Raw genomic sequence first — 27,925 nt, 5'->3', positions numbered from 1 at the left:
GCAACGCCGGGCAGCAGTCATGGCCGGTGAACAAATCTACGCGACGGTACGCTCAAGCCCGCCTGCATGGACGCGGCATCTCGAGACTGGGGCTTTGCTAACTCGTTTCTCGCCCGGACAGCTTCTTCTGGGCGACTCCTATCTTCCAGGTACGCCAATTCTTCTCCTTGCCGACACCGACACTGACTCTCCCCCCCCAGGCGCCCTCGTCCTGGCCCACTCGTTGCGCGATGCCGGCGCCACAAACAAGCTTGCCGTCCTCGTCACTCTCGACTCCGTATCTGCCGATGCAATCACGCAGCTCAAGGCAAGTGCCCTTGGCCATGTCAAGAGACGCTACCGTCGAGAGACCTTCGGGCAGCTGACTCTGCAAGCTCAGACCGTCTACGACTACGTCTGTCCCGTGCCGCGCATACGCAACGACCAACCCGCCAATCTCTATCTGATGAACCGCCCGGATCTGCATTCGGCCTTTACAAAGATTAATCTGTGGAAGCAGACCCAATTCTCGAAAATCGTCTACATCGACGCCGACGTCGTCGCCTACCGAGCCCCCGATGAGCTCTTCAACCTGCCACATGCCTTCGCAGCCGCCCCCGACACGGGCTGGCCCGATCTCTTCAACTCGGGCGTCATGGTACTGACGCCCAACATGGGCGACTTCTACGCCATGCTGGCCATGGCCGAGAGGGGCATTTCCATGGATGGTGCCGACCAGGGTCTCTTGAACATGCACTTTGGGCCGAGCTTCCATCGCTTGTCCTTCACCTACAACGTCACTCCATCTGCTCACTATCAATACGTTCCCGCCTATCGCCACTTCCAATCCAGCATCAGCATGGTTCACTTCATCGGCGCCAACAAGCCCTGGCTCGCCGGCCGCGAAGCCTACCATGGCAGCTCCCCTTACGACGAGATGGTGGGCCGGTGGTGGGCAGTTCACGACCGTCACTACAGAGCACGGGCACGCTGCCCCCCGAGCACAGTGTGCCTGCCAGCGGCCGGGAACGAGGATGCCAACCTCACTTTCGAGGAGCCGTCTTCGGATCACGCACAGTTTCCTTCATCCCAGCCCGTTCAGAGTTTTGGCAAGCAAGACTCCAAGCCCCAGCTTACCTCGGCTCACGGGAGCTCCGGCGAGAGCCACGGCCAAGGCGTTCAAGTCCCCGCAGCTTCATCCGAGGCCCATCAGCCATGGACTTCCCCTGGAGCCTCCATTCATGCCTCTTCCCCAGGCACATCTTTAGTCTCACAAAGCAGTGGCCCCGCCAATGTTTCGTCGAGGCCAACTGGTGCGGCTCAACCCGCGCAGCAGCCTTTTGAGCGACAGCATCAGCAGGCGTCGCCCCCCCAAGGCAGAGCCGAGCCACCTGAGCTACCCATGACCACTTGGGATGCCCAAAGGTAAGATTCAGCGCTGGCCGCTTTGAAACGAGCAACCGAGTCTGATATCCTTCTTCATGTGCGCAGGCAACCCCCTCCACCGGATTCAAAGCCCGAGGCAATTAATTTCCCTTCCACCCACTACGAGATGTCGCGAGATATCAAACCATTCGTCCCCCCCGTCCGGTATCCCAGCCCCCCAAAGAATATGTGGTATGAAGTTCCTGGCCCGCCGCCCCCGCCGCCCGCCGACACGCCCCCGCCGATATTTCCGTGGGAGAAGAAGCAGCCCAAACCGCCAAGGGTCTCCACGCGCAAGGAGCCAGAGGTGCCGCCAGCCGGGCAGGCGTCAAGAGCTATGCCGTCTGGTGAGCTAGGAGACGCAAAGAGTCCTCGTGCTCTTGCTGAGCCATGCATTATAGAGCCAGTCCTGGAGGGATCCAAAAGCGAACCCCAGACGCCCATCATCAAGATCGCCCCCTTAAACCCTTGGAGCTCGTTTCCGCGGCTCAACGCCTGGGATGACGTGCCAGAAATCGGCCGCTACGTCGAGGGTCTCCAAAAGCACCGTCGCGTGAAAAGTCAGGGGGCGGCTGGTGGGAGTCCGAGGCCCTCGGAGTCCGGCTTCGCTGCCGGTGACAGCGCGAAGCCGCGAATCATGATGAGGCTGACCGACTTCCCTAGCGAGGCGGAACGGCCAAGTCTGCCCGTCACCCCGGCGCCGGTCCGGCGTCCCTCCTACTTTGGCGAGGACGCCGCGGAGCCGGGCCGGGATGGCTCTGGAAACCAGCCACTCCCGGCGGCCGAGGGCGTGCCCGCGCAGACCGAATGGGTATGTGTGCATGGAAGACGGTGGGGGCCTGCAGACTGTCCTTGCAACTCGGCTGACGTGGGTAACCACCACAAGGACCCGGCGGAGCAGCTCCAGAAGCTGGCAAAGCAGCAGTCCGAGGCCATACTGCGCAAGCTGGGCGGCGAGGCCGAGGGTCCTCAAGGCACGGCGAGTCGTGAGATACCCTCGAGACCGCTGCCCTTTGGGTCGGACAGCGTCAAGCCCGCCACGTTTGTTGCGCAGTCGCTTCCGCCGAGCGTCTTGAGCCCGCAGCCCGTCAAGAGGGAGGTGTCGGCTGCGGGCATGGAGACGATGGCCGCCGCGGATGCCCCTGGCGGCGCGCAGAGGCAAAGAAGCGCCTCGTAGGAAAGAGAGGGAGAGATGGAACTTGTGCGCCTGTTCGAGGGTCGACGACACCGTGGTTGAAAATATTTTGGCTCGCCGTAGCCCCCATATATGCCCCCCCCCCCTTCTATTAATCTTGTACATTTGCCATTGAGACATGCCAGCGGACGGTGAGATGTACCACGGAGTCGACTGGGCTGTATTCTCTTCTTCCATCCTTACTTATTGGCTTACTATGCATGGCATCCGAGTCCGTTCTTGCCAGGCCGACGCGCATCGTCGTCGGCCTCATGGCCGGGACTCGCGCAAATAGTCATAAAGCATATAACTCACTACCCGTTTCTGCCGCACGGGAAATCTCCCTCCCACCGGACCCGACGGTCAGCGAACGCTCACAGAAAGGGGGGAGGGGACGCTCCACCTGATCCTCTGCTTGCTCCTCCCCTTTCCTACGCCGGTCTTATGCCAGGCGTTGTGACATGTCGGACCTGCCAAACCCCTCGCTCTCCTACGCCTCTGTCGTTGGGTCAAAGTTGCCATGTGCAACATAGGCTTTGTTGTCGAGATGTAGGAACGGCGCAACTAGGTTCATTGCGCATCGAGTTCTCTAATGATACAAAGCCCGTCGTGTCCGCTCAAACGCCGTCGCCGTGCACGACGGGAAGGGGCTTGTGTTGCGCTTATCCTATCCCATCTGCAGGCCAAAACGCACTCGCTTCTTCCCAGCAATTAAAGATTCTTATTCATTCTTCATCACGGGCCTCTTCAATCGTGACCGCCCTCCCCTTGCCCTTGGGAGAGGATCCATCTGCCTGCTCTCCCTCGTCGACTTCACCTGCGCTGCCCTCCCGTCCACCGCCATCTGCCGCAAAGCTTGGCCCTGCACGTGGTGCGGATCCATCTTCGGGGGTCTCGTTTTGCAGCCCGCCCGTCTCCGTCTGCGAGCTGTCCATCTCGTTCGGACCAACCCGTGGTGCACTGTTGAATAACTGAGCCGAGCCGCCCCAGCTAGGCATCACAGGGCTCGGCGCTGCCATGGCCGCCGGCTCCGCAGCTCTGGTGCTCTGGGCTGCTTCCAGAGGACGGCTTGCGGATGGATCCTCGGCAGGGATTGCCGAAACAGCAGATTCTCCGGTTTGGCCTTCGCCAACCCCTGTCCCCATAGAGACAGGCGTCGTGGATTCATTTGTCGTGCGGTTCGTAGTTGAAGAATCCGCATTGAGCGGCGAAGCGGGCTGAGTAGGAGGTTGGCCGAGGTTCGGAGAGCCGTCCAATCTTTGCAGAGGCATCAGCGACCATCCAGGGGGCAAGGCCACACCCTCAGGAAGTTCGGCACTACCCGCGGGAATGGCGGGCGTGTTTCCTGTCGCCCCGAGGCGGGCCATGAGCGGACTCCCCGATCGCGGTGGAGCGCCGGGGAAAATCGGCAGGCCCGGAAACTGTGGTTGGTGCCCTTGAGCAGGCACCTGAACATGCGGGAAAGGTAGATTCACGGGGACGTTTGGAAGCAGACCGGGAGGATGGGGTGGTCCGCTTGGAGGCTGGTCTTGAAATTGCTGCCGACGCTGTTGCAGCCGTTGCAGCTCGACCATGAGCAGTTGCGCAATCTGGAGCTCTTGCTGGGCCATGTGCAGACGCTGCATCTCTCTTTGCACCATCTGTTCTGACTGCTGGATAAGATTGCCAATGCTTTGGATATTGTCGCCAATGGTAGGTTGGCTCTGCGTGGGCGTTGGAGCCGGAGCAGCCGCCGGAGGCGGATGACCGGCGATCTGCGGCACGCCGAACTGTCGCGCGAGCTCTCGAACCTGCTGATTGTTGCCACCAAACCCCAGACGAATGGGTCCGAGGTTGAATATGCGCGGGCCCCCCTCTCTGGGAGCCCGTTGCTGCTCATCCTGTCGCCGTTGACCAACCGCCGCCTCGTCGTTGCCCGCGGGAGCTTGTTGACCTTGAGGCCGCGGCACACCACCAATCTGAATACCGATCCGGGCAGCCCCGTTCTGGGGCCCACGGGCGCGGTCTGCCGTGACCGGACTCCTGCAAGTAGGACACACTTGCTGACGCTCGAGCCAGCTCTTGAGGCAGCCCAGATGCAGAATGTGGCTGCATGGAAGCTTCTTGGGGCGCACTCGATCGATGGCGCTAGGGTTGCCTACAGGGTCCCAAGGCCTCATTTCCTCGCGGCAGATGATGCATGTGTTCTCCTGAGCGAGGTCTTCGGCGGTTGCGTCGGGGTATCGATTCATTTCCTGAATAGCTCGACGGTAACGCAACAAGGCATGCAGTCTCTTGACAAAGTCTCGTGACGTCATGAACAGGTCCCTCATGATGTGTATGGGAAGCCCATAGAACATGAGGAGCATGAAGAAGAAGGCAACGTAGATGCCGAGCTTGATCATGTCTTCTGCCCGTTAGTAACGGGACCCAGGCGCATTGGTTGCCAAACGTCGGCTTACCACTCAATAAATCCAGCCACAATACCCATTCGCCCTTGGTGGCCCAACCAGGCACTTCAATGTCCATCTCGTCGACGTCATCCTCGCTCGGTAGCGGTTCGTCATTGGCGGGCGTTTCCTCTCCGGCCGCGGCAGCCTGCTGTCGCTGACGAATGATGGACTCCCGCTGCTCCCTGACCTCTTGTCTCCTCTCTAGCAGGCGCTTCCTTGTTTGAACCTTGACAATGTTCTGTTCGGCGAGGACGAGGATGTATCTAGCCCCAGTCCGCCAGGAACAGGTTGCCAGCACTGCGAATTCGAAGAGAAACATGACCATCATGTTTGGACGAGCCTGCTGAATCACATTATGAACCGCATAGCGCAGTATCCAGACGTCGTAGAGAAAGCTCATGGCGAGAGAGATGCTGAGGCGGAGGTGGAAGAGTCTCGGGTTCGGAGGCGGCTGTTGTTCAAGGAACTCGACCCGGCCGTCGCCTATCCAACCCCAGACCTTTCCCGTAACAAGTGCCGTGAACATGACTAGAAACCAGGCTCCTATCTCCTCTCTGAATATGGTCATGGCCAGGCATGTTTCTGTGATGGCGAACCAAGCTCGTTCTGTGAGTTGCTCGACCTCGACGGCTCGCAGAGTGCCGTAGCATAGTCGCGTCAAGCCGTAGACAAAGCTGCTATAAAGCAGCAGGGAGAAGTTGACCAGCGCCTGGAAGCAGGTGAGCCGTCAGTTTCGGTGCAGGCGACCGGCGTTCCCTAGCTAGGAGGCATAAAGGGGAGGAGCATACCAGCAAACAAAAGTTGCTCTGGGCGAGATAGACCATGGCCGAGTAGAAGTTTGCACGCTGATGGAAGGCGGACATGATGACGGCACCCGCAAGGGCCGTCGAGACCTAGGCCAGGCGTCAGCGTGAGCTTTGTGGAGGGCTGCGAAGAGCGCGAAGCCTCGCGCAAACCTACCCCAGCATACCAGCCGAGACGCATCTTGGACATGGGGGCCAGCTTTCGGACAGAACGGAAGGGTCAGGTTCCCCCTACATCCCCGTAATTGAAGCTGTGAACGCGTCGATTGATGCCGGATGCTGGACAAGTTGAGAGACGTCGGCACTTGGGCTGGTTACCTTTGTTGCCACGTTGAGTAAACTCACGATAAGATAGCGACGGGTAATGATGACGCAGGGGGTCTCGAGCTCTTTCACGTGACGGCCAGCAACGGTAGATATCACCGAACTTTAGCCGGCCGCTGTTCATGTCTATACCTAGGTACCTAGTACCAAGTGTACCAAGTACCTCCCTCTCTCTTGCTACTACCCCGTGAGCTGTGGCAACCTCAAGGACTCTCTACCGAAGATTCTCTCGTTCAGCATTAACCTATAACTTATATCCGGACTACTGGAGACTGACCATTGGTTCATGTTTGCTAAACCGCGGCCAAGACTGCTTCTTACTGTAAAGTTGATCGTCAGTCGCAGCAGCAGCAGCGGCTCCGCGTCTCCCCTCTTGGCTGGACGGACATGACCTTCCACCAGCTGGTTAACCCATTGGCCACGAAAACGCCTTTCTTCACGTCCGACCAGTCGTCTTCGCAGGCGCATACCGACAAGATCGTCCAATCCGAGACACCGTAAGATGCGTCGCCTTCCAAACCTGTCGTCTTGGGTAGTAAACACGGTCTGGCCGGTGACGGGAAGAGAGCGACCTCGCCAGATAATGACTCTGGTATCCACGAAAGCACGGACTGGGCTCGGCGAACCCGTTCAGCTTTCGATTGAACATGGCGGGCAGCCCGATGTGGACGCGGATACCAAACACTCGATGCGCATACTACATCAAGGCATACCACCTTTCTACGACGACACCCCTTGACCCGGTAGACCGACCGCTCCTCCTGCCAGAACTCTGTGCCTTGCACACATGAGAAGAGCGGAGCTGTTTCTCACCGACGTTTTGGTTGCCTGCCCCAAGCATGTAACCTGCACGGGTCATTGTGTAACCCGACGCTGACTCGAAAATGAAGATGAAGCCGGCCATTGCCTCATCTACCTCTGCCGCTACGGGCGGCTTAATTTGCACCTCGACGAGCATGGTTGCACGATTCCACCGCAAGGCGCATCGGGCCCAAGCTGCAGCGTAACCTTCGGAGCCTAAAGTCGAAGACAACGGGCATTCATGACGGTGGCATATCAACACCGCACTCGGCTCGTTGACAGCCAGCCACGGCTTCGCGAGCGCCGAGAGGGCTAAGGATACTTGGTGCCTAGGGAAATCGACCATACCGAGACGACAGGAGGGATGCTGTGCGTCATCCTATGCAGATGATTCCCCGTTGGTGCTGAAAGAATGCACCTAGGCACCCTGTTCTATCAGAGACCAAGTCTATGCAAGGCGGGCGGGCGGGAGAACACGGCAGTGCCTGCGGAGTTCTAAGCGAGGGTATGGACGATGCAGCGGCGCTCCCGCACAATGAGCACATATTTACCATCTGACTTGGTCGGTGCTCCGACTCCGGGTGCCAAAAAGGCGAGGCGCATGCTAATGACACGGGTGCCAGATACGTTGCAACGTTGGGCCCGGAGCTTACATGGCTCGTCCCATGGTGCGATGCATGGTGGTAGCATTTGCACTGCCATGTCGGTCGGAACAATAAGAACTATGGCACTACATGTGCCATACCAAGGCAGTTTGCAGAGCAAAGGGCGCTGCAGTGCGTTCAAGTGTAAGTGATGGCTCGGGAGCACGAGCAGGCGTTCGGTGCTTCGGGCGAGGCGAGTGCCTTGACATGCATGCTACACCACCACTGGGGGCGAGGCCATCTCCTGCCGAGCCGCGCTCCTCCGGGACGACGGCATGGATGGACGGACGGATAGGCGTGACCCGGGCCATGTGCTCTGGACTGCACTTTGCGCCCTCGAGGAGCGGCCGGGCGCAAAGGACCAGCACACGGGATGCAGCACACGGGATACAGAGCATCGCGCCTAGCATACTGTACTGTACTGTACATGTCTTGCTGCGGCGAAATGGATAGCTGCCGGCGGGCTTCGGAGCCGCGGCCGCCCCTGTCCCCTTGTTTCCCCGGCGTCACCGGCATCCGGATCCCACAGGCGATGAGATGCCGTGTTGTGGTGGTGGAAGTTGACGAGGCGTTCCCATCGGCTGACGTTTTCTACAGGCCGAGGCCGACTTCCATTGCTCACCCCCGTCTCTCTTTGTGTGTGCGTACAGTACACACATACTGTATGTATGCCTGTAGTCTAAGGATTCACTCGTTGTTTTTGTTTTCCTTCAATAAAATAAAAAATCATCGACAGCCACCTCATCAGCTCCGGAGAGCCAGGACGTCATGTTCCCCCTTCCCCCCCGGCTTTCGACTCTCGAGGGAGCGCTCAGGGGGACCAACAACCGAGACCTTGGTACCATACATACAGATGGAAGCATGCAACTTACTGGAGGTTGTGCATCCATGTGCGAGCCAACCACAACAAGTGTTGAAGTTCGGGAAGACGCAGTACCTTTGGTCCCCGAGAGCGGGCTTCTTCGGGCTTCACTCCACCTTGGGCGTGTCATGACAGATTTGCGGAGAAGAGAGACATGCAAAGAGTACCAACACCTCATTTCAGCATGCAAAGGCCTGCAGTGTCCCGTCCATCAAAGTGAAGCCCGCATCCGCGCCCACGTCCACCGTCGACGCCACCAAGAGCTACCCCTGCAGCCTAACAGCATGTTGTATGTTGTGGTGACGGGGAGGGGAGGCGCTTCTCTATCATGTTAGCGGTCCTCGGTGTGTGCATGTATGACACGGACAGACAAGATGGAGGTGTGCACACACACATATGCATGTGGGTGAATCTCGTTGGTGCAGCTCCCTGATGCGCATTTTCGGTACGACTGCAACGCTGACGCCAGCGGAATGGCCATGCTGTATGCACCAGGCCTGCCTTGGCGGGTTGCCTCGTCGGCACAGAGTCTCATCCAGTCCAGAGGGATGGGTGGTACTCGTTCTCGCTTGCCGCCTCCACCAACGGCCCGGGAACCCTTGACCTGCTGAAGGCAATGCAAGTGCGCGTGGACGATGGAGGAGAGGGTGTCGTGAAGCCTCGTCTGCCCTGACTTGTATGTCATGTATGTCATGTATGTCATGTATGTCATGTATGTCATGTATGTAGCTGCACAAGACACGCCTCGGGCGAGACATGCGTACCAAACGCCGGGACACGCTGCTGTTACCTGTATGCCTCTGACCTCTGACGTATGGATATGCTGCAGAAGGCGGGACAGTATGCCGCGCTGCTGCACACCAAGAGCCTTTGGGATCGGGCGACGATGGGGAGCCTTGGAATCATGTCGTCGCCATCGACTCCCGGGCAAGAGAGAGAGGGAGCAAGCTCCGGTCAACTCGCATGTCCGTCCTTGACCCTCGTTGTCGCGGCCACACACGCACGCACGTGGCCAAGCCTGTCCCGCTGCGACAAGGCGCGCCCCATGACATGCAACAAAGTGAGTTGATTTAGTCTAGCATACGCGATTACACTTTACCGGGTATAACGTAAGCCACCGTCTTCTTACATGACCAAGCCCCATTTTGCACACTACGGTGACTGACTTATAGGCTCTCTATAGAGCCTTCTGCCTACTATAGCAACATTTTTTTTTTAAAAAACGAACTTGATTTTTCCTATTTCTGTCTAGAAGCACAATTTCAAGACTCTCCTAAAAATGCGGTCGATTCCGTGCGCCGCAAGTTGCGCCTTCGATCCACTATGATGATGTCCACTATCCGCTATCGTCTTCGAGGCGGTGGTCTACCAAAGATGCGCCTCCGCCCCCGTGCCTTCGAGGGTTACAGACATGAGGGCCCCTCCCTTTCCCGGTCTGTTCCTCACAACCATCTCCGTGCCATTCTCAAAAGACACGCCAGCTGTGCTGCAGCCGAGGTAGTGCTTCTGGCTCCAAGTCTATCCTGTCCCATTTCGACTTATCGATGGAATCTTGACAGACCTCGCCGATGGGATCTCTTCCGAGCCCTGTACTCGTCAGCACTTGAGTAAATCTACAAACAAGTTGGGACCTCTGGGGCCACCTAAACACGGCATTTCAGCCTGTTGGCTATATCCCCAAGTCATCCCGAGAAACAATCTCCACTTCAGAGGCGCGAAACCCTCGGCCAGTTCTTCCCCAGTCTCCGTCGGAGCCATTGAAGTGGCTGGACCACCTCCAACATCAACAACTCGGCACCGCACGCAACAGGTTCCTTCCTCACAGCATCAAAGGCGAGCCTGGAAACATTTCGGGTATAACTCTATGTCTCGTCATGCCCTCTGCCTCGAAACTCGAGGGGCTTTGCCAGGCCTGGTGCGGCTGTTCTCGCGCTCGGTCTGCTCCTGACGGGCATCGACTTTTCGCCGGGTGATGAAGCTGTCTTGAGATTCTGTCATCGCGCCGTCAGCGTCTTTGCGGCTCGTCCCGATCGTCGATTCCGGCACCCATTCCACATTTACAATTCTGCCATGGAGACTTGGACGTTTGACAGGGCTGGCCAGAGCTTACAGCGGCAAGCCATTCGATATTGTGCAGGAACCCCATCGTTTCAGGGACATCGTTTCTGGGTACATGTCCATGGATGCTGATGGTCTGGGCTTGAATCCGTTCTTATAACACAATGATCAAGGAGTCTTCGTTGAGCTCAAGGAACAACACCACTCTTCGGTCAAAAGACTGTTTGTCGACGACGATGCATTTGTGAAGCGGGACTACCTTGTGGGACCTGGTACAAATCTGCTTCGAGGCACGTATTTCGGACTCGTCAGATCAAGAGCTGGCCTTCAAATATGCCTGGGGCCATGGCGAGGTCTCTGCCGAACGGAGGCTCCTACAATTTGCCAACCAAAACAATGTTCGAGGCGTTCTCAGGACTTGGGCGATGTGGCACGTCTTCGACAAGGACTGCAGTTCGGCTAGCCATACCAGTTCTCGCTTCCTCGTCTGGAGGCTGAGGACTCCGATAAACCTCAACCGTTGCCACAACCGACGCAGGCCTCCGGCGGCCTCGTCAAGCATGAGAAGAAAAAAACCAAAGTTGGACAGCCTCAAGTTTGAGTGCATCGTCACATCCTCGCTCGGGCGACCACTCGATACTTTCTCCTCACATCGGAGCTCATGGTTGTTGGTATACTCGGCGGCGATGATCACACCTACCGTCATGACCTTGAAGCTGTCTTCAGACTTTTGGGCGTCCTTTTATAGCAAGAGGAAGGACGTGCAGCCGATGGAGCTCTCGAAACTGGCGGAGGAGGCGTTCACGGAGCCTTTCAAACCACACCTGCCTTTGGCAATTACCCTTCATCAGTTGCTGTTTCCTATCGGGAACGGGAAGATCTTCATAGGCACCGATGATGAACCTGATTCTATAGAGCAGTTGTATGCAGGAATGATGGATGGATTTGAACGCTACATAGGCCAATAGATGACCAGAATCATATAAACGTTACCATTGCATCGCCACTTTTGAAGGCCGCGGTCCTGAAGAGGATGCTCTCAATCCAGGCTATGGACAGTGACCCTGAAACAAAAATTCGTCGCCTGGAAAAAGAGCACGAGCATATCCAAAGTGAAATCGAATCGGTGAAAATGCGCTTAATAGCAGGAGTCCCGACGTGGCACCCATCTTGACAGGTTCAGGGAGGCGACCGACGAGGCCGCGCTGAAGGCAACCCGCCAGAGGATTGCAAACGTCGACCGAACTTTCCGAGACGTCGGCCTAGACTTGTTTATCCTGATTTCCTCTATCACCTCTATTATCGGTTCAAATGTTAATAAGGTATATCGCTAATAACGATCGAGCCAATTATTTCATTTGTATTATTAATACACTGAAAAGGGCTCTTGACTCTAAGTTGCAGGGTAATATTAGGTATTATTTCTGCAGCTTTTTGTATTGTATTATAGTTAGTTTTATCACTCATAGCCGCCTATTAATATGTTATCAGCGCGGTAAGAGTAAAATGTTATTCTGACCGCGGTACTTGGTGGCTTCCTGCTACTTCTACCGTCTAGGTATACTATACCTCTATGCCGCCGTCGCCCTTACTGTCGAGCCTACTAAAAGAAGCAACACCTCCAGCCCGATTCGGTAGACATAGCAGCGCCTTCAATCATTAATCTATATTTCCCATCCGGGCTCACCGAGTATATACACGCAGCACACGGCCGTACATGTTACCTTGACTTGCATTCTTTTCCGGTTTCCCTTTCGGACGGGCCCTGTTCCCTTTCGTCTTGGCTCGAGAGGGTTGTCAAGTCACACGATCTGCGTCAGTGTCTCTGTATCATGCGTGTAGCTATGTATGCATGTGCGGGTTGCCGCACGCCTCCTCCTCCGCCTGCGAAGCTCCCCCCCTCCCAGAGTTCTAGATCGCCGCCCGTCTCTGGAGCACGAGGCCTCCGAAGGGATGTGGCCGCTGCAGCGTGGGGGGAGAGCCCTACGAGGCGTCGTCGGGTGTCAACTTGAGGGAAAAAGAAAACGCCGCACCGTTAGGGGGCTTAGGGGTCCTTGGCTGCTTCGGTGGCGCTCGTCAGCGAGACGCCGTGGTTCCAAGGCCTCGGTCGCTCCATCTGGTACGTCGAGGTGGGCAGGGAGACGCACCTGCAGTCCATGGTGGAAAGGGGGTTCCAAAGCATGCTGCCCAGATGAGATGGCAGAGGGAGGTGGCAGTACCCAGTCTCTGGGTCCGATATATCACGGCTGCGTCCCCGGGTCGGGATACCACCTGTCCCGTGAGAGGTTGAATCCTTGGACTGCAGGCAAAGCCGCCGTCGCAAATGATGTGTGGCCGACATCCGAATCTGATGAGATGTGTGAGGCGAGAGAGGTAAGACAAGTCGCCGACCACGGCCCGGCAACCGCTGCCATGCCGGGACACATGCAGCAGGGGCAAGTCGAAAAGAGCTGCGTTGGCATCACGGCGCTCAACTTTAAGCCTCCCTCACACACGGCAGCAAAAGACGACGACGAGGTTTGGCGGGGTGAGACACGCATGCAGGTGCGAGGCAGACAGTTATCCACTCACTTGGTCCGTACACACATGGTCGTGCCTTGGTCGTGATGTCTGTTGGCTGGGCGAGGTGCACATGCGAATTGGAGAGAAGAAGTGGAACCAAGAATAGCATCAAACAGGAGAGAAGAGACGGCTGGCAAGGCCACGCACCCCCCTCCCTCCCTCCCTCCCCTCCCTCTCTCTCCCCTCCCTCCCCGTGAGCAAAGGCCAATGACGTTGGTCGGCGCCGGCACGCGGGTCTAGGCCCTCGAGTCGAGCGACAGCCGAGACGCTGTCGACGCCATTCCGAGAGCAGCATGAAGGCGGCGGCTAACGAGCAAGCGCGTTGGCTGCCTTTTCTTCAGTCTGGTGGAGAGCAGCTAGGCGCGGCATGAGTGTTTCCGCCTTGGGCAGTTAGTTGGCCAGCATGGGACTGCCGATACGAAACGCCTTTTCAGTCGACGAAGCGAAAAGCCAATTTTGACGCCGCGATGCAGCCACCAGCAACCACCAGCAGCCACCAGCGGCCCCAGCGGCCACCAGCGGCCACCAGCGCAGCCATGGGACCCGGTGAGGAGGAGAGCCCTTGCTGTGGAACCGGGGCGTTGGGTCTGGCTTTCCCCGCCTTTGGCAACCAATCCGATGGCGCCTTGTGTCGTCTGTCTCGTCACCAAGTCGAGTGTTGATCAGTCGACTCGTCTTGTGGCACCGCGCCCTGCTGCTTTTGGTGCCGTCGTCAACCTCCATCCATACTGGTTCCCGTCTTGTTGATGGCTTGTTGATGGCTTGTAGTTGGCTTAGTAGTTGCCTGCACACACGTGGGCGATATGGATTCCTGGCCCGCAGAGGCCGCGGCTCCGGACAGGCCGGTACCGACCCGAAGCTCTCTCCTCGGTCCTGTTGGCTTCGACGAATGACTGCTCGATCCGACGGGGCACCGGTTCTCGCTCCGCTGGTAGCTGGACTCGGGCGGCGGATGGACGGTTGTTGTCGGCTTGGGTTAAAAAAAGGTGTACTCCGTGCTGTAACTACCATAATGCGGCACAGTGTCGAGTCGATGCCCAAAGAGCCTGGGCCGGATCTGCGCCTTGTCTCTCTGGGCACATTCTCCCAAGCCGCACTAGCACATTAAGGTAGTGTCATGTAAAAGTATCCGCTGTCGAGAAGACGCCTGGTTCTGTTAGTATCATGGGTACTCTGCACAACACCCCGAGCATCCATCATGTCTTACAACAAGGCCCTTGACGAGGCGCACATGGTCACTTCACCCAGCGGATACGAATTCATGTCGTGCCTCGCCCGGATCGTTTTCTCTTTCTACTAAGCGTGTGTACTGGCTACGGTTTCTACATCAAGTCCTCAGAGGGTGTACTGGCTACGCCGGCGAGCACCCAGAGGGTAACTGAGTGTACATGGCTCGTACATGTGACGAGCTCGCCGAGGTAGCGCCAAGCGAATCCCCGCAGTTCTCCGCGGAGTGACTCAGGGTGCTGGAGATGATCTGCGGTCCGGGTTCGTGCCTCGAGGTACGTACCCAGTCTCACTGTCGGTGCCTCACCGGTCGGTAGTCCGTACTGACCCAAGGTCACCGGCAACACGGCGCGGTCAGAGAGAGGCACATCGCGATCAACCCACCCTGATGCATCCACGCTGCTCGTCAATGCAACGGAATCCACGTTTTGGGGTCCGAGGAAAACAAGAGTGCATCGGCTTGGCCGATCTTACCACGGCCACCCACCCACCATCGGCTCGAGAAATGGCCATCCAAGCCGCGCGGGACGGGAAGCCGGCAAGATGCGCTTCCGTCCGCGACGCTGCGCCTCGTCAAGGCTGTCGGTGATACCTGTGCGAGGCCTCTCCAGGGCATCGCATTGATTGCCTATCTGGGACGGTCCCTTGACAGCCATCTCTCGCCTCCAGAAGCATCATATCCATCTCTCTCGTCGCCATCTTGTCAATACGCCGTCTCGTGGGCGAAAAGGGGGTGCGGAGGCGCGCGACAGACAAGAAAAATGGACGAACGACTGGCCCTTTGGCTTTTCCCGGCGCCAGAGCGAGCGGGCCAGTAAGAAATGCAAGGGAGAGGGGGCGTGTGAGAAGCTGGGATTAGACAGAGATTGGCTCCCGAGAGCCACTTTGCTTTTTTTAGGTTGCGTGCGGCCTTGACTTGCCAATGGTGGTGACATGCAAATGCAAAAGGGGACTGCAATAAGCAAGAAAGGACAGGAAAAGGCTCAAGGGTATCCGTAAAAACAAGGGGACCGGTCCAACGACGTGCTTGGAAAACCTGTTCTCGAGAAGCAGCACACAGGTAACATGTCCCTGAATTATTCCTTTCCTTTCTTCTCCTCCTTCCCCTGCAGACACGGGCTTGGCTGGAAAGGGGCACCGTGGATACCTGGTTGACGGCTGTTGTTGGACGCCTGGGCGGGTGTGCCTTGCGTATACGGATACAACCACCACCATTGTTAGCCTTGCCGTGGCTTGCTATTGCGCGCACGAGGCATGGATGCGTGGTACCTAGGCAAGTAGGTAGGCGCTCGCCCACCCCTTCCATCTCGCAACTAGTTGGCTATTGTGTACTGCTTGTGCTAGGAGGGAAGGAAGGCATCAGGCAGACGACCTGCTGCCTGCTTTTCGCTCGTTTGGCGTACTCTTTTCCGCTGTTGTGCAATGCCTGCCTGCCCGCAGCAGTCAGTGTGCCTGGACAGATGGATGGGGGAAGATCTGGTCAGCCCTATGGAGAGGCGTCTTAAAGAGGCGTCCGTCCATGTGTAGTACAGTAATCAATACAGTACGTAGTAGGTAAATGGACGGCCTCAACATTGCAACTTGTACGACGCCCGAAATTTGACAGTCAGCATTTCCGTGCATCCCAGAATAGCGCAGGCAAAACAAGACGCCTCTTGGGCCGTGCCGCTGCTCGTCATCACATCTCACCTCTGTTAGGGGGCTTCTACTGTACTGTACATACCGTGTCGACACTACCAGGGCGAGACGTGGTTGTGGACGAGGCCCATTCAACTTGCAGACCCGCTTGGCCCCCCTAGGCCTAACAGGCAGTGACATCTAGTTGGAGAGGGAGCGAGAGCGTGTATATGTGGGCCGGCCGGGAGCGAGGCCGCGAGAGCCGAACATGGGTGCATTGTAAGCCAGTCGTTTGGTGCCGTACAGTGGTGACAAGGTCGAGGGCTCCAAGGCCCCGGCCCGTCGAGGGCATGGATGGGATGCATGTCCCGCAGTGGCCAAACCTTGTCGAGTCGCCCGCCGGCTGGAAAGGGCAAGAGAACGGGAAAGGGAAAGGGGAAAAAAGGAAATAAGTCAGCCAGACCGAGGCCAGGCCCTCGTCGTCCCTCTCCTCTTCACCCACCCCCTCCGCTAGCCGGTTCTCGCATCGGCGACCTTCCCACCAACCGGCGGCCGTTGCTGGCGCCGCCTTCGGGCTCCACTGGCCCGCGTCTCCACTCCCCTCCCAAAAACGGCCCCAATCAGCTCAAGGTAGGTACGTGCTGTACTGCTATGTACCTATGTACATACCAACGGTCCATGAACCTTGTATTCGTACAAACTACCTCTAACTTACAACATCCTCATTTGTCAGGTTCCTTCTTCTTTTGCTTCCCGATCCCCACGTCACACACCAGGCAGATTCGTCAGCGCATGGGCAAGGCGTTATGTGCGAGTGCTCGGGGGTCGAAATGCGTAGCCGCAGGCCCCCAAGCCCCTAAAGTCGGGAGCCGGTGGTGGCCTGCTTACCCTAGAGTGCGACGGACGTTGCTCTCTCTCCGGCACAGGGCGAGGAGATGCGCCCCAGGTCCTTCCTTGTCGAGAAACTCGGCAGCCATGTTTCCTGGCCTTGCCTGCCTAGGTGGGTACCTTCTTTGGGTACCCAGGTACGTACCTTACCCAGGTAGCCCGGCATCCGGAGTACATGTGTAATTAGTTAACTACCAACTACTTGGATTGGTCATGGCATCATCACCTGACTGCGTTTTGCCTGCCAAGATGAGCACATCCGTGAGACCACGGGTCTAACTAAGCCTTTTGCCCAAATCACTGACACGTGAGAGCACAAGCCAAAACATGGTCAACGGGCGTGGTGGCTGACGTAGGGCTGAAGCGTCAACGGTCTGAGGTAGGGAAAAGGCCCTACGGCGGCGCGTGGCGGCACGATTAGGGGGCAGAGATAGGGGGGGAGAGAGAGACATGGCTTGTCCGTCTGTCTGCCGTCTTCCATCTCCCGTCTCCCGTCTCCCGTCTCCCGTCTCCCGTCTTCCGTCTTCCATCTTCCTGGAGAGTCTGCGGCCTGGGGGTGCTGCTGATTATTGATGACGACGTTTAGAGCGTGCCTGGCCATGCCCGAGTTCTGGTCCGGATGGCAACGGGGTCGTCCAGAAGCCAGCCATCAACCTGCATCGAAGACAACAACGGTCGCAGGGGGCAAACGTGCCGTTCCCGAGAAACTGGATCAGGGCGGACTGTTCCGCTTCCTACAATATAGTATGGTCCGTTACTTCCCCTATCCCTGGGACATGTGCACGTGGCCCCTGTATTCCAGCGTACTGTACTTTGTACGAGGCTGACCTGCCGCCCATGGCAGGCGTACAGTACAGTACTGTCCTGTCCCCCTTGCGTCGACTCGTTACATGCTAGGTAGTCAGTAGTATCTGTACTTTTCCAATATATGTACGTATATGCCCTGCCTGGCATTGGGGGCAGTCTGGGGAGGGAGGGGAAAGGGACGGGACGAAGAGGGAGAAAAGGGGGTGTGCGAGTGAACCCCAGGGCGGAAGAGTACGGACACGGGAACGGGACGCCGGCGTCGTGATACTGAGTCGTGGTACGTACTGGGTCGTGGTACAGGGTCGTGGTACTGACTTTGCGAAGCCATGGGACCGACGGCACGGCAGCCTGAGTCTCCCGGCCTGAAAGCTGTGCTGGATGGGGGGGGGCATGACTGCAGGGACGGTAGCTGTGGGTTGTCATCGACCGTCACCGAGTCTGGCCACTGGATCGGGGGAGGGGGCAACAAAGGCTGACCAAGTGCTTGATAAGGTGGGTTGATGATGACGGGTTCCGTATGTGCATCATCTGGTGGTGGTGGCCTCGGACAGCAGCTTGCTACCCTAGACCTCTCTGCTTGAGCTCGGTGCCAAACTACCTACAGTACCTATCTACTGTACCTACTACCTACCTACCTACCTAAGGTACCTACCAGCAAACCACCCAAGGCATGAATTATAGTAGGTACTTTAGTAGGTATACAGCGCAGGTACGCGCCCCGTCGAGCCCTGCCCATGCTCGCCATGTGCTGCGGTTGCCCACTCCCCAGGGGCTGCGGGCGTCGCGACGACATCTTTTTTTACATCTTGGCTTCTGCGCCACCCACATCCCTTGTTTTTCTTTCACATGCATGCATGCATGCACATGCACATGCGCATGCACATGCACAGGTAGGTGCATACGATAGATTTCCCACGTCCCCACAGAGCGGTAGCCTCCCTGATCCGTCGACTGGTCGTCATGTACGGAATCCGTGCGGCAGGACCCTTGCTTCCCCACGGCATCCACCGCTCTCCTGGATCATGAGGCATGCGACTATCCATGCCGTACGCACCCACCTTTTTCGTTGTTGTTTTTGCAGTGGCACATGCCGGGGCTATCGTTTCTTTTTCCTTCATCATTGTTCTCGATGCATCTCAGGGGCCGCCGACCCAGACCAAGGCTCGTCTCGGTACGGAGCGTGCCTCAACTGCCCGCCCGCCCACTCGATGCCTCTCCACCGGGGGGGCGAGGAATGCCCAAGTTACATGCTGTATACTCGGATGTCGAGTACTATTTGTGCCTATTCGTGCCTATAGAGGGCGTATAGATGGCGTATAGATGGCGTACAGATGGCGCATAGATGGATATATATATGGATATATATAGCCACGAAAATACAAAAAGAACAACTGCCGAGTACCAGGACCCCAGATAAGCATCGCCCCTCCCCCAAGCTTCACCAGCCCGCACCTACCGAGACATTGCAAAACGTCGTAATGCCTGCTGACGTCTCCCCGCCAACTGCCTATCAACGCGAGCTGCTGAGCAGAGTTCGGTTGGTCCGTTGGGCAAAGCGCCGGCCTAGTCATTGGTCCATGGAGTGAGACAGTTGGACGTCATGGAGGGATCATGAGAGAGGAGGAGGGGGCCCCTGGTGTGGGCGTCCAAGACATGCCCAGGAAACAAGAAAAGACAGAAGACGGAAAGTCGTCAGTCTGCGGGCTGTCCGTCGCGCCCGGCCGCCCGCTCCGGGTGCCTGGAGAGATGTCGTGAGTCGAAAAGAGAGGGAGGGAGAGAGGGGGGGGGGAGAGGGTCAGAACATACGCTCACTCACACTCATACAGTAAAGTAAACTGCTTCCCAAAATATCAGAGCAGAGCCGCACTCTTCTTTCGGCCCCCAGGTGGGACCCCAGACGAGACCCCAGACGGGACCCCAGACGCGCAATGCCCGTCCCGGACCCGACGGGCACGTCAACTCCCCTTGCCCTTGCGCGCACGGAGATGACACACATTGCCTACCCAGTTCGAGAGACATGCAAGCCAAGGCAAGGAATACATGTGCGCAACTTGTCCACGATCTTGTCTAGATGTCTAGAGCCTCGGCACATCACACGTGCGCGCGTCCCATCTCCCTGCGGCCGGCGGCGCACGACGCACGAGGAATCTCGCCCCGTGCCCGCCCAAGGGCTCGCTCACACTGGTATACCGGCGAGTTAACTACTTACCAGAGCGGTTGTCTGCGATGTACAGTACTGCACCGTAGCGTCATGTGAGCCAGTGGATTTGGCGGCAATCCATGTACTGTACTGCCAAGCGTGCGGTTCTAGATATTCATTCACCTTCGCAGCCCTCTCGGACCTTCAATGGCATGGCCCCCCGTCTCTCACGTATACCTACTGTGCCGTTCATTCCCTTGCAGCCAACGCCCGCGGGTCTCTGCTGCAAACACAAGTCTCGAATCTTACCTACTTCACTCTCATCAGTCTCCGTCCGAGCAGCTTTCGTAGTGTTGAGTCGTCGACAGCCCCGCTCGAGTGCCAAGCCGGGCCATAGACAACTCCGACGGCCCAACCTTTACCCAAGCTTTACGTCCATGCACGGGGGAGCCAACGCCTCGGCAACGGGCGCCGTCGCCAATACGAGCTCTGTTAGTAGATCAGGAGTAGGGCGTCCAGGAAAGGGTTAAGACATTGCCCCCCCCACCCATGTAAGCGTTCAAGGAAGGCATACAACAACACACACACTCTACTACTGCACTGTATGGCTCGTTGGCCCTAGCATGTTGTCGGCCTTTGCCGGGAGGGCCACCGGCAAAGCGCTCTGGCCATCTCTTGTCAGGGCAAAAGAAGCACGTCAGCAAAAGGTGGGAGCCGGCGGCAGGCAAGCGGCAGGCGTCGTGGATGGATAGCTAATACGGTGGGGGAGGGGGGGCTTTGTTGGTTGTTGTAGCTTGTTGGCATGCACACATGAGCCATTTGCAAATGGATGGAGGTGGGGGCAAGGATATCGTAATCTGCCTCTGCTCTCTCCAGACGACGTGGAAGGAGGAGGAGGAGCATGGGAAAAAGGGGAGCCCATGTCGACGTTTAGGTCGCGCGGCCGGTTTACCGCCTTGGGGGCGGCTAACGGGAAGCCTATTCGGACGTACATAGTCCGTACATACAGGGTGCATTGCCGCGACTCGATAGAATTCGGAACACGAGTTACTGCATGGCAAAGGGGGAAGCAAGAGGCGAATGGCAAAGAACACACTGCCCGTGCGAGCAAAGGAGGGTGAGGTGCCTCGATGGGTGGTGGTGAAGAGTGCGGTACAGTGCCCAGGGTTGCGCTGCTCTGCTCATCTAACACTGTGTTAGCTGCCGGGGCGGCGCACCCGTCGGAGCCAATCGACGCTTGCTTGCGCCGGACAGCAGCACTATTGGCGAACAAGGGGGGGGCGGCGACGTGTTGGATGCTCGTCGCTCTGATGCTGTTGTCAACAAAGTACGGATGCCAACAGCCTCTTCTCGCAATGCATGTCGGGCACATGTGGACACGGCCAGGCTGGTGCCCGTGCGGTTGAGTCGTGCAGCGGAAATTTTGCAGCGGAAAGAGGAGAGAAAACAAGAGGATGGCGATGGGAGCAGCACAGTGAGCTTACCGCCCTGAGACACTGTACCCGACAGAGGGATCCAGTGACGCGGCTCGGTTCAGATCGCTGCACAAGACGCCGATGGAGTACTGTAGGCTGGGCGCGCAACCACACCGAGACCGCAGGGGTACTTATTCACTAAGTATCTTGTCTCCGGCGGGGATTGGGGGAGGTTACTTGGCTCTGGGAGCCATCGGTCCGCGCCAGTGCACGTACCGTACTGGGCCGCGCTGGCACGGGGGGGTACGTGAAGCCCGGGTACCCCCAAGTGCGCTCATCTAGGCGAGGCAGTCGCCGAATCTCGAGATCGCATGTCTTCGTCGCCTGCAGTGCGAGCTCACCGAGACAATCTACCAAGCCTGCCTGCATGCGGCTTGCTTACGTCGTGTCCCCCTCCTTGAGATTGCATTTCATCAGTTATTGATTCCCGCCCGCCCATCCCACCGAGCTCGCGAAGACGACGAGGCGATCCAAATGTAAGCCCTGTCCGCGTCACTCCCTCTCCATCTCGGATCAAGGGGGGGATGTATGCCCACGCATCAACCTCGACCGGCGTTGGCTGCGCGCGGGACCGAGCCCTGGCAGTGCAGGCAGCAAGGCAGAGCTAATATCTGTAGCGGACATGGGGGGGGGGGGGGGTCCCACATGGTGCCAAGAGAAGCCGACGCCTCTCGGGCCATGGGGCCATGATGTCGGGGGCCCGGCGGAAAAGAAAAAGGCTGTCCTCGAGAACGTGCCGACGCCTGGTCCCGGCTTGAGCGATCAGCAATCACCATGATGAGCTATTACAGTTGTCCCCAAGGGGCACTGCGAGCCAAGGTACCCCATGCCAAATCTTCACCGTCCGGTACGAAATGCGGATTATCATCCAAGTAGCTGAGATGGGCTAGGGCGGAGAAGGCCGGGGAGAACAAGCTAGCGGGGTCCGCGTGTACTGGCGGTGCCGGCCCGGCGGCATACATGATACCGGTACACGCACACGGGCAGTTCTGTCATGAGGACCAGGCCGTCTTCTTTGTCTGCACAGCGAGAAGGGAAAGACCCGGAGACCCGGCAGAAGAGGCGGATACGCCCCCTCCCTCCCTTTTTGCTCGTGGCCCGTGACATGTCAGTGGCTGGCAGGACTCTCGACTCCGAGATTGCCATGGGCGGCGTGGCCATCGAGAGCGAAAAAGCAACCACGTGAATCAAGTCGACGGCTGCCCACAATACAGTACTGCACGGATACCTGGTACTGTACCACATGCGCCCATGCTTCGTCATTGGTATCGTCTGCTGCTGCGTGTCTGAGACCGGCATGCACCCACCTGGTACCTAAGCCAGGTCCGGCCTGTGGGAGCAAAAGTGGGGCCCCGGTCGCCCTCTGGCCACTCTCACGCTCTGCTCCTCTGCTCAACCTCGCTGACCCGTTCGGGCTTAGCAGCTCCGATACCCAAGCCCGGTACGTACCGCGCTCTGCCCTGCCCAGACGGAGATGTAGGTACCTGCCCACCACTGGCCGTGCTGGGTGTACTTTCCAGTTGCTTGCTTCTTTCTCCACGGCGGCACCTATTCCTAGCGGGCGGCCGTGTGAAGCTCGCGGGCCTTCTCTCGCGTGCAAGTACCTCTTCCGGTGCTGCAAGTCGCGGCATGTGCCCTGCTTGGGGGGGGGGGGGGTTAGGGGGCCTCTTCTCTCCCGGTCTCCCCCCCCCGTCGTCCATATCGCCGCCGCCTTGGGGGCATGGCGGCGGGAAACGGGCGCTCGCCGCCGTTTCCGCCGTTCCTTGCCTTTGAGACCGGCCATGCTACTTTGCTCTGCTCTGTGCCGTGACGTGTTTGCCAAGAGAGCCGGCAGGTTGTGGGCAAGTATCCGGAATGTCCTCGTGGCCTGCAAGGGGCCTGCTCCTCGATACAGTTACGGATACTCGCGATATAATTACTCGCGATACAGCGCTCGCGGGCCCGCCATGATGCAGCGCCTAGCCCCCTCGACGGCCTCCGCCGTCCCCGCGCGCCCTCCCTCTCCAGCGCTTCGGCCAGGCCTGTCGACCAAGGCATCTAGCCGCTAGCCGGTCCCACGCTTGTCCGCCATCTCTCCGGCCCTCTCGTAGGTACCGAGTACGGAGAGCACTCGACTCGCTGTTCTCCTTCTCCCATACGCCTTGGAGGGCGATTTGTTTGTTGGTGCGCCTGGCCCCATGGGTTCGGAGACGACTGCATCCACTCCCCCCACCCATTGTCGCCATCGTCATCGACTTCACCGCGCCCAAATCAATCACCGAATCCTCGCCAACAACGCCCACGCCCGGCAGTGCTGTTGCATGCTTACAGTCCCCCTTTCTCGGGCGCATCTCGACCCTCCATGTCGGCCGTGAGTGTCCATGCAGCAGGCGTGTACGTATCCTTGACCTCTGCCACTACCCCCCTCCCCCCCCTTCCTGTTCCCCTGCTCCCACGACACCCCCTCCCCCCCCTTTCTGGCCTGCTCACACACCTCCGTCAAGGCGTCCCCGGCCCGCAGGCTTTCACGAATACCGAATGAGTCGCCCGTCGAGCTTCTCGTTGGACGAACATGGCCCTTGGTGGACGCCTTGTCCTTCCCGCACGCCCCCTCCCTCTCACGCCCATCAGAGTCCCCGGATGAGCCTGGTCAACCCCCCCCCTTTCTGCCCTATGTCCGGAGGACGTGCTTTGTGCGATACACGGGTATGAATGTACACAAATGCTAGCAGTATCTATGTTTGGACGAATGTGTGCCAATTAGCCCAGTACGTAGCATCTCGACTCTCAAGGTCGATCCCGTTCTGCTGGGACCCAGTCTCGTCCGGGACGCCCAGATGCATGAGGGTCTATATCTACGTCTAGGCCCCCAACGATCCATTGCCTCATGACCGCCTTTTCCCTTCCAGCACCGCTTTCTCCTTGTCCTCCCCGCATATAACACTGATCCTGAGCACCACCCACCATCCCTTGGTCCTGAAGAGTCAACTGCGAGAAACACACTACGTCGTCCCTCGCTCATCGACCGCGCCCACGCCCACGCCCACGCCCATCCCGCCTTGGGCCTCAAGAGTTGCGCACCACGCCGCCACCACGAGGCTTCCCCGTCCTCCTCGGCACCGCTTCGTCTGCTGCAAAGGACCATTGGAACGCCGTCGACGTCGTCTGCGCTTCACCTTGATCCTCTCGCGGCTCCGCCTCGTACCGCCACAGTGCCTCGGCGGCTCCGTGAGACATTGTCGCCGCGGCCCATCTCATCTGTGGAATGAGAAGTTTTGCTTCAGGTAGGAAACTGCTCACGTTGACGTCTCTTGCCCTCTGCCCCGCCCGCCCCCCCTCTCTGGCCGCCTAGGAGATTCGAGGCCCTGACGTGCATTTGTGAGCAGAAGGCCGACAGACGACCCTCTGAATGCGACACATGATGGCCACCATGGCTGAGCAGTCTTTTCATGTATTCCAGCAGCACCAGCAGCACCACGACAACGACGGCTTCGTCCGCTACCCCGAGCCCCCGCGAAACGCCTTTGCGTCGCCCCCGCTGGACATGAGCATGGCGCCGGACTCGACGTTTGTGGGACGAGGACGAGGACGAGGAAGCTTTGCGCGCCCTGCCGGCTACCCCACCAGCACCGCCGCCGCCACCACGTCGGCCGGGACGACCGCCATGGGCTTCGAGACGTCGCTGTACGGCGACGCGGCAAGCTACGTGCTCAACGGGCGGGCATCGCCAGGCTCGTATCCGGACGAAGGCGACATGAGGCTCCCCTCGTCGGGCCTGTCGTCTGCAGCCTCGGCGCCCTCGTCGGCCATGGGATCGCCGCAGTCCAACCACGGCCAGCTCGGCGCGGCGCACGAATGGGGCGCGCATGGCCTCGCCGTGCAGCCGGGCATCGTGGGCAACGACTACATGGAGTACTTTTCCGGCCCCGGCATGGAGGAGCTGGGCGGCTACGTCGACTTTGGAGCGGCGCAGACGAATAAGGCGTTTGTCGGTATGTCTCGTTCCCTCTCTTCGACTTTGCCCGCCTTGGCTTTCTCTCTGTTTCGTCTCCTCGCTCCGGACTCGATCCTTTGGCCCTCAGTTTTTAGAGACGTCGACTTGCTTGGATCCAGGCGCCTAGCGGCCGTCTGGTTCAATGCTCCATGTGCTAGTGCGTGTGTCTCCCCCTGCGCGTACCCGCACCACCTCGTCCCAACTCTCGCTCAACCATCGTCACATATCATATTTGGTTGCCTCGCCCTTTCAATCCTCTCTATTCCGAATCGAGCCAACGTTGGGTCTGCATACGCCTCCTTTCTTTTGCTCTCCCGTCGCTGTCATTTCGGCGTTGTTTTTGTCTCCCCCTCCTTCGGGTCCCCCGCCTCGCTATTTTGCGCTGGTGGTGACGACGTGCGGCATGGATACCTCGGGCTCCGCTCCTCAGCTGGCACTGAACGCTGCGCCTGAGTCGTTTGGGGAGTCGCTGTGGCGCGGAAGCCTGCCGCGCTCCGCCACGGAGCCGCCAGCGGGCAGCGGAATAGGTAGCGGGCACCCACCCTCCAGCGCACCTTGGAGGCCCCCAATGCCCTGTATTCGTTCCCCTGCACCCTCTACCTGTCCCTATATCCCTCTCCCCTGTTGCTTGAATCCATCTTCAACGTTGGCCTCTTTTTTTTTCTTCACCATCACCACTTTTCTCCGTCTCTTGACCACTGCGACCCAGAGGTTGCGCTTGCACGCATCCTCAACCCCGCCGCCGTCGATGGCGTCTGCCGTGATTCTGGCTGACTCTCTCTCGCTCCCGCCAGACCCTTCCCTCATCCATCCAGATATTCCGCGGCCGCCAATGGCTCTCTCGCCCTATGATGGCCACTATCAACAGGCTGCCCATCCCTTCAGCGCCTCGTCGGTCTCGTCTTCTCCTCAACCCAACCTCCTTCGAACCAGCAGCTCCTCGCCCTACCTCCACAGCGGCTCGTTCCCCCCGGCTTTCGCCGGCAGTCCGTACGGAGCGCCCATGGACCCCAGCGGTCGGCGCGTGAGCATGAGCAACTTCATCTCGCCCTCGTCGGCCGAGTACCAGAGCGGTGACGAGGCAAAGGAGAAGCAGCGCTGCACCTACCCCGACTGCGGCAAGGTCTTCAAGGACCTCAAGGCCCACATGCTCACCCACCAGAACGAGCGTCCGGAGAAGTGCCCGATCCAGACGTGCGAGTACCACGTCAAGGGCTTCGCTCGCAAGTACGACAAGAACCGCCACACTCTCACTCACTACAAGGGCACCATGGTCTGTGGCTTCTGCCCGGGCTCCGGATCCCCCGCCGAGAAGTCGTTTAACCGAGCCGATGTCTTCAAGAGGCATCTGACGGCCGTTCACGGTGTCGAGCAGACGCCGCCCAACAGCCGCAAGAAGACGCCGACGGGCATGGGCATTGGTGCTGGCAAGAAGCTTACCGGCTACGCCCCCGACGCCACGGGCAAGTGCAGCACTTGCTCGCAGACGTTTGCCAACGCCCAGGACTTTTACGAGCATCTCGACGACTGCGTGCTTCGCATCGTGCAACAGGAGGATCCCGCAGAGGCCATCAACGCGCAGCGCCTGGCCGAGGTTGAAAACGACAAGAGTGTGCACCAGACGCTGGAGAAGAACAACCTGCCGACGGCGACGCTGGCTGCCGCCGCCGACGAGGATGAGGAGGATTACGACATGGGGGATGACGACGAGGCCGACGACTCGTCCTCCAAGGCCAACTCGTCCCCTTCGTCCACTAAGAAGAGGACCAACCCGCCCAACGGCGTGCAGAAGTCTCGCGGCATGACCCACTCGCGCGGCGGTGTTCCGCTGCCAACCAAAGCGCGCGGCCGCAAGAACCGGCGCGACTACCCCTCATCGTGGGGTTTCGACAAGGGTCAGATGACGATGAAGAAGCGCGTCATGTCCGTGTTTGACGGGGCCCGCCGGCTGGCCAAGGACGACATGATGCTTTCTACCGACCATGAGGTCCGCCTCAAGCTGTCGGACGGAAAGTCTTACATCACCGACCTCGACGTACAGACGCTAAAACGGGCCGAGGGCTTTCTGGGCGCCACGGACGAGGAGAAAGGCCCTTGGATATCAGATGACCCGACCGAGGAGCAGCTCAAGGAGATGCTGGAGACGAGCGCCGTCGCTCTTCACTGAAGCGAGCGCGTACATGACCAATGTCGTCACCTGCCTTCAGCGCACACGACTGGGAGCTTGGGCTTGACCGGACCGCTAGAAAAAGGGGTTAATTAGAGGGCAAAGCATGGCGGGCGGCGCACAGGGACTACTGTAACGGATGGCTAGGTTGGGTGCGATGACGGCAAGGAAGGTGTTTTGAATCTCGGGGGTTTATGTCTTTTTTCTTCTTTTCTGACGCCGGTCTATTTTTTTTGGTTGCTTTGGCTTTCCATGACGACTTGGACGGCTCTCGTCGGCCATGTCGCAAGGAAGTGGATGTATTTGATACCCTGATTTGGTTGTTCTTGTGGAACTGGCCTGGGACAAAAAGGAGCGCGTGGGAGCGGCGCCGAGAAGCGCGTCAATAAATTCGTCACTACTTGGCCCGTCTTGGCTGTCGGGGTTTGGGCCGTGACGATGGTTGAGCGCATGTACTGCAGGTGCAAGACGCGTAGGTTGACGAACCGTGACACCCGAGATGGGTCGAGACCGTTCGGGTCCCCTTTTTTTGGCTGGGGCCCTTGCGTTTCATCCCTCTGCCGAAGG

General features: G+C 58.6%; 3 protein-coding genes across 3 annotated transcripts; 2 read left to right on the top strand and 1 right to left on the bottom strand.

Annotated features, from left to right (window-relative positions):
• Positions 1 to 19: 19 nt before the first annotated feature.
• HRG_04834 (glycosyl transferase family 8 domain-containing protein) lies at positions 20 to 2,581 on the top strand (the record flags this gene model as incomplete). The annotated part of the gene is made up of 8 exons (XM_044863305.1): positions 20 to 46; positions 122 to 149; positions 201 to 307; positions 380 to 1,404; positions 1,471 to 1,751; positions 1,806 to 2,215; positions 2,291 to 2,383; positions 2,459 to 2,581. 8 exons carry the CDS (start codon positions 20 to 22, stop codon positions 2,579 to 2,581), a joined length of 2,094 nt encoding a protein of 697 aa, XP_044721919.1.
• Positions 2,582 to 3,895: 1,314 nt separating this feature from the next.
• HRG_04833 (RING-H2 zinc finger domain-containing protein) lies at positions 3,896 to 6,003 on the bottom strand (the record flags this gene model as incomplete). The annotated part of the gene is made up of 6 exons (XM_044863304.1): positions 3,896 to 4,026; positions 4,125 to 4,511; positions 4,575 to 4,967; positions 5,020 to 5,719; positions 5,799 to 5,903; positions 5,971 to 6,003. 6 exons carry the CDS (start codon positions 6,001 to 6,003, stop codon positions 3,896 to 3,898), a joined length of 1,749 nt encoding a protein of 582 aa, XP_044721918.1.
• Positions 6,004 to 24,606: 18,603 nt separating this feature from the next.
• Positions 24,607 to 27,358, top strand: HRG_04832 (zinc finger protein; the record flags this gene model as incomplete). Its single annotated transcript, XM_044863303.1, has 3 exons — positions 24,607 to 25,189; positions 25,986 to 26,464; positions 26,534 to 27,358. The coding sequence occupies 3 exons, from the start codon at positions 24,607 to 24,609 to the stop codon at positions 27,356 to 27,358; spliced, it is 1,887 nt and encodes a 628-aa protein (XP_044721917.1).
• Positions 27,359 to 27,925: the final 567 nt, after the last annotated feature.

Source organism: Hirsutella rhossiliensis, assembly GCF_020360975.1.
Source record: "Hirsutella rhossiliensis strain HR02 chromosome Unknown scaffold00004, whole genome shotgun sequence".
Lineage (NCBI taxonomy): Eukaryota > Fungi > Ascomycota > Sordariomycetes > Hypocreales > Ophiocordycipitaceae > Hirsutella > Hirsutella rhossiliensis.
This window is presented reverse-complemented; position numbering and strand designations above follow the sequence as displayed.